This window comes from Harmonia axyridis, chromosome 7 (genome assembly GCF_914767665.1).
Source record: "Harmonia axyridis chromosome 7, icHarAxyr1.1, whole genome shotgun sequence".
In the NCBI taxonomy this organism is placed as follows: domain Eukaryota; kingdom Metazoa; phylum Arthropoda; class Insecta; order Coleoptera; family Coccinellidae; genus Harmonia; species Harmonia axyridis.
Genome location: NC_059507.1, coordinates 12,242,232 through 12,248,231, shown reverse-complemented (window position 1 = coordinate 12,248,231; position 6,000 = coordinate 12,242,232). Strand labels below are relative to the sequence as shown.

At 36.8% G+C, this 6,000-nt stretch overlaps 1 protein-coding gene across 1 annotated transcript; it reads left to right on the top strand.

The window, feature by feature from the left end:
• The first annotated feature begins 257 nt into the window (after positions 1–257).
• Positions 258–5,408, top strand: LOC123684552. The gene is made up of 6 exons (XM_045623845.1): positions 258–287; positions 1,530–2,050; positions 2,553–2,652; positions 2,888–2,989; positions 5,018–5,170; positions 5,260–5,408. Exons 1-6 carry the CDS (start codon positions 258–260, stop codon positions 5,317–5,319), a joined length of 966 nt encoding a protein of 321 aa, XP_045479801.1. The 3' UTR covers positions 5,320–5,408.
• Positions 5,409–6,000: the final 592 nt, after the last annotated feature.

Below are 6,000 nucleotides of genomic sequence, written 5' to 3'. Positions count from 1 at the left end.
GAAACACTCCGGGTCTTGCTCAGGCAAAAGAATTTGTGGTGCTTTCAAAGACCTATACCAGGAAGCTTCTGAAGCTACCACGAGCTGAGCTTCGGGTAATCGTAGGATTGCTGACAGGACACTGGCGTTGTAAATACCTTTTGTACCGCATTGGTAAGTCAGCAGATGAGATCTGCAGGCTCTGTGGAAAGGAAATAGAAACAGCCGAAGATGTAGTGTGCAAATGTCTGGGACTGACTGGTCTAAGAACCATATACATGAGAAAGTCAGTTCTGGATTCTCACAAGGTAATAGCCAAAGCACCTTAGGATGTCGTCGGTTTTTTTAACCGTATTGACTGCCTCCCTGGGTTTGTATTAAAAGTAGGTTTAAGAACAAATTGGTCGCAGTTCCCGAAGGGCTAACAAAGCCGAAACAACCCCGTTTCAAATTTTGAATTTGAAAATATATCACAATCCGACAACGTCATCAAACCATGTTAGCGACATGTAAATTACGTATACTCCCTAAATCTATGTTATTCACTCTATGGGTCCTGTAAATCGGAAATGCTTGCGATTTAAACGAAAATTGTTTTTTTGCGCCACCTGCTGGCTTGGCGTGGGTACTCGAGTGAGTTTGGCAGTAGGAATCTGTTTTTAATATGATGTGTAGATCTCTAAAAACCAGTCCATACTTTTTAAGTTTCTATGGATCATAGATATGAGGTCCTATGTCCATCTATTTCTAGAGCCTCTAAAAATGTTGAGACATAACTTTTATTTTCAGTATGTAGAATTTCAAAATTATAGTTGAGCATATGTCCTAATTCTAATTGGATTTGAATATGTAAATTTGTGGAAGTAAACATCTAGCTGCTCTCAAATATCTTGCTGTGAACCGTTTATTTATTGCTGGAATTTCCAGGATCCATTGTTGATAAAACGTACTTACCCCTATATTTACCTATATAATAACAGTTTCATTCAACGAATTTAGTTATCAGAATTGTATAATCTGAATATATTATCTGAAATATATCATCCGACTATGTTGAAATTCAGTCTACAGATGTAAATGAACCACTGCAATGGTTCATCAGAACCTCTGATTTAGATAAATTAACCGACATAAATGAAAGATTGATAGATAGATAGATATTTATGCAATTCAAGAGTTATTGTAATACAATAAGATTGAAATAGGTCAAATAATTGTTGATCTACAGAAAGGAAAAAATTCAGACAATGAATATGGTTCCAATTTCATAATAAATTCATACAGGGTTTTTTTGAAAATTTTTACATCTTCAATTACATTTATTCTATTAGGAGGAGCATTCATTAATTTTATTCCAAGATGAAGAGGAGATTTTTCTGTCATAGTCAAATTATGGTAGGGATAAAAGAAATGTTCTTTTTTTCTAGTCATTGAATTAACATTTTTATAGTCCTCAAAATAGTGACCTAATAGTGAATCATACCCCATATTTGTCCATATACATGCTCTTGCCGCCAAGTCAGTGTTCTTCTATATTTTTATTATTTTAGGCAGCAGTGTCTCTTTCCTTGAGTCTTAATCATATTGCAGCTGTGGGTTATGATATTGCAGAATTGAAAAAACAACTCTGGCCTCATGACGAGGTTGGTCCTGAAGTGTCCGAAATTATAAGAAAGAAAAATAAGCGCCTCCAAAATACCAGAGTGATAATGACAGTTTTCTCGCTGTTAGCAGTCGTTATGAGTATACCCTTAAGTGGAGATGATAGCGAATTCACAGTTATTTTCTTCATTAAGAATTATGATGAGATGCCAAAAATGATTACTCTTCTTTTTTCTACCACAATGTTCTTCGCCAAACTCTATAGCATGTATGCAATAAACAATATGAATTTCTTAACACTATTTACCATTGACGATATAGCATCCCAAATGCTACTGTTGAGGAAAAAACTGAACTGCATAAGAAAGTTGAATGATGAAAAGGAAGAAAATTATTATGATGAATCATATCAGAATTATATCGACGAAATATTGAGGAGCTGCATTTCTCAGCATAAAATAATTTTCAAGTGAGTAGAAAGAACTTTATTAAAAATTTGAATTAATGGCATTGGAAAAAACACAATTCATCAAAAGCCATACGTAACTTTTATTAATCAAAACATTTTTTCAGTTTTTTATATTATATGTTGTGACTGTTTGCCTGAAAGGTGGCGTTGTGGGTATCGCGCCACACTCTGGTGCAGCCTTGGCGGGTTAATGAGGGTCGCCGCGTTGCGGCAGAGTCACTTCTCTACGATGGTGTGAAAGGGTGTCTTGGGCAGAGATCGCTGGATAGCCCAACCAGTGATCTCGGGACAAAACACCGTAATCCCTAAAGATACATTGTCTTATATAATGAACATGTATGACGGGTTTCATAAGACTTTGATTGACCGATCAACTCGTTGATTGTAGTTTGAAATCTATGGAAGGGTCAAGAATGACCTCAAATTGATCACATAAATGATTTTATCGTGCAAATCACCAACAGTTTTATCAAACTCGCCATTAGCAGTGCATTGTTTTCAGGTATGCTAAGATGGCGAAGACAAGATTAGACACCGCATTACTGGTTGTAACTAGTACTGGTATCCTCTGTTTAGCCTTTGTATACCTACAAGCAAAAATAGTAAGATCATCAAAATTTCCATTCTTTATTATCCAGGGTTAATTTATAAGATCAATAAGTGTGTCATACTCCAAAGAAATATATGAAGGTATTTATAGGTGATTTTTTCCATGCGTAAACAATATGTGCATTTCATCTATCTTCATTATTATATTCTGTTTGATTTTTATTACCTTCTTTTTAAAAATCAATAGGATTTTAATCTATTTTAATGCCTACCAATTTTTCTTTACAGGGACATGGAATTCGATTTCTCATCAATTGTTTTATGACGCAGGTCGTAACCGTAATAATAACCTATACCTTTTGCAACTCAGGCCAATTACTAATTGATGAGGTAAAGTATTATATTGTGGAAAATCTAACAATTTCCTCATTAAAAGTAAATTCTGAAAGTTCAATTGAGCCACTTCTACGTGATCTCCAGAAAGCAATGTTAATGGAAGAGGAACAAAAAAATCTGAATGCCCAAATAAAGAAGCGATTTTCAATTAGGAATTGATCCTTGAAGATATCAAGGAGCTTATTAGGGAGAAGCACAGGGCGAGACGTAAAGCTCGGAATACACTCAGTCCTGAGGACCGTCGAGTGTTCAATCTGCTCAATGCTAGAGTCAAAAAGATTGACAGCAACGAATAGAAACTTGGTCATACAGTTGGAGCAGTTTCCAAAACCAACACTCCAGTGTGCAACTAGTGCTTCGAATAGTGGTACAAATTACGAATGGATTCAAACCTGCATTCTCACAAGTTTTGAGCCAAAGTTCCCCGATTACTGGATTTAGTACAGAGAGTACTTTCAGTCAGAGTCCCGCAAGGATCACTGCTGTTACCATTATTGTTTATATTATATGTATTCTTCTTCTTTCTCTTCGAAATAAGACTGTGTCCTGTTTTTTGCCTTCTTCCTCTCATGGTTATGTGTCATGTGGAATCGAGCTCCAGCTTTCTTTCCATCTTCGGTGGTCGTCCTTATGGTCTACGTGTATTTAGGATCTGTTTTTTCGTCCATTTGGCCAGTCTTTCTGCTAAAATCCTCTCTACATGGTCTATCCAGAACCTCCTGCGTGCTCAGATCCATCTGACCACATCCAACGCCTCGAGTTCCTTCGTTATGTCCACACTCCTCACATGATCTCTGAGCGTTACTCCTTTGATGCATCCTAAAATCCTCATTTATGTCGTTCTTGCCATTCTCTTCGTTGTAGATGTTTCTGACCTAGTTTCGGCGGCGGTATTTGACATGAAAAAAACAGAGAAAACTTCCGTGACATTTTATGTGAACAATACCGCCATCCTATCCAGTTCGTGGCACCCGAAAGTATGACTATGAAGTACCTGGAAGAAGCCATCTCAAGATTTCGATCATGGTTTGCTAGATGGTGAATCGAAGTGAACCCTGGGAAGAGTGTGGCTGTTCTCTTCAGCTGTAAGGGAAAAGACCCCACGGATAAGTTGTAATGTTCGGTAGGAGGATCGAATGGAAAAACGAGGTCAAGTATCTGGAAGTGATACTTGAAAACAACACGTCACATCAGCAGTGACGAAGGAAATGACAAGAACGACGACATTTCAACTGTCAGCTAAAGCATCGAAATGTCTCTTCACAACAAGCTTCTTCTATATAAAGCTTGCTACATACACGAATGCAAGTCGGGCAACTTGGCATGTCAAGCTAAGTTGGCAATGAACTCTGTTCAGCAAAGACGTCAGTACTTCGATTGGTAGCGTACAGAAATGATAATGAGTTGATAATGGTAAAGTTATTACATTATGCATTACCAGTGAAATCATAATCCAAAAAATGGTTGTATTACGATGTATGCAGTCGGTTTTCTCCGAATTCCTTCTAGCCCTACTTCTAACCCAACCCAAGCTGCAACTTTCTTCACACATCCTCATGTAAGTCTCTCAATTTAGTCTGTTCATGCCAAATTAGCCGACTTGCATGTGTGTATGTAGCAGGCTTAAGTCTACCATCCATTCGGTAACTTGCGCATGCTCGGCTTTAAGATACGTTGCATAGACTTTAAGTGATGCAGAAGATAATCCTACTAGCCCAAGACTGAAAGTTTTTCTGTACGTGTCGCCTACACAGGTACCTTGAAATCTTAAAAAGTGAAAAGCTGATTTATTATATTCTCTTCGGGATAACTTAAAAAAGTCGTCATCCATTGCAGGAAACTTGCTACCCCCTGCCAGACACCCCTTAATTTGCGTTATGAAGAGGAGTAACCAATGTTTACTTGTTTACACGCATTATGATATTTCGCTATAGCTCGAACTTTATACTCGCAATTGAATTATAATTATTCCTAACACGAACAAAGTCAGAGTCATGAGAGTGACAGAAACATTTCTTTCAGTGTGAAAAACTTCATCGTGACTTATGCGAGTGCCCATGGATTTTATGGAATCGATCCAACAAGGTGAACTACCAAATATTTTTATTTCATTCAAAAGAAGCAGTCTCTATCAGTAGCCTGAGCGTGACTCTAAATAATAATCTCTTAGTAATTGTGAGTATCGTACAGTATTCGTGAGTACATGAACCTAAATTTATGAGATAATATGTAGACATGTTGGAAGCTGAAGTAATTTTTTTCAGATGTTACAAAGAGCGCTATCCTTTATAGCTTTCATAGAGCAAGTTGCTGCATCACATTGAATATCTTGACATATTGCATACTGACTTCAGGAGATATATCTAATTTTTGAATTGCACAAACAATACTGGAATAAAATACCTAAATACTATCTGCTTCGTGTTTTGTTGACATTTTAACCTCAAATTCCCATTCAGCCGTTTTCCGTTACATCACTTGTCAGTTGTCAATTTTATAGCACTCAGTTCGCGTATAAAAATGCGTGGAAAATTTTGCTCTCCCTATCCATAGACGGAGGAATTCAAACTACACAATTCCACTCCATTCGAAAATAGACCTAATGGACCATCACTACAAGAAGAAGAAAAACTGATAGATGTTTCATCAATTTCCCTACAAAAGTCGAACATTGGTAATTAATCTTTAACAAACTTCTGGATAGAGCTTCCGAACGACTACTCTGTTATAAAAGCCAAAGCGCTCAGGATTTTCTTGCCTTTTGCAACGTCTTTGTGAAATTGGATTTTCTGCTCTTGCTACCACATACAGAAATGAACTTCCAGTAGAAAATGAACTCAGGGTGACCATTTTTGACATGAAACAAAATTAAAAGAATTTGTACGCCTTAAAACAAGATCATGTTAGCCATAAGTTAGTGCTTGAAATGTTTCTTTGTGATTGTGAAATAAAATTTCAATGAATATTCTAGTTAAATCTCTCTTTAGCATTTTATTTTCATCTTT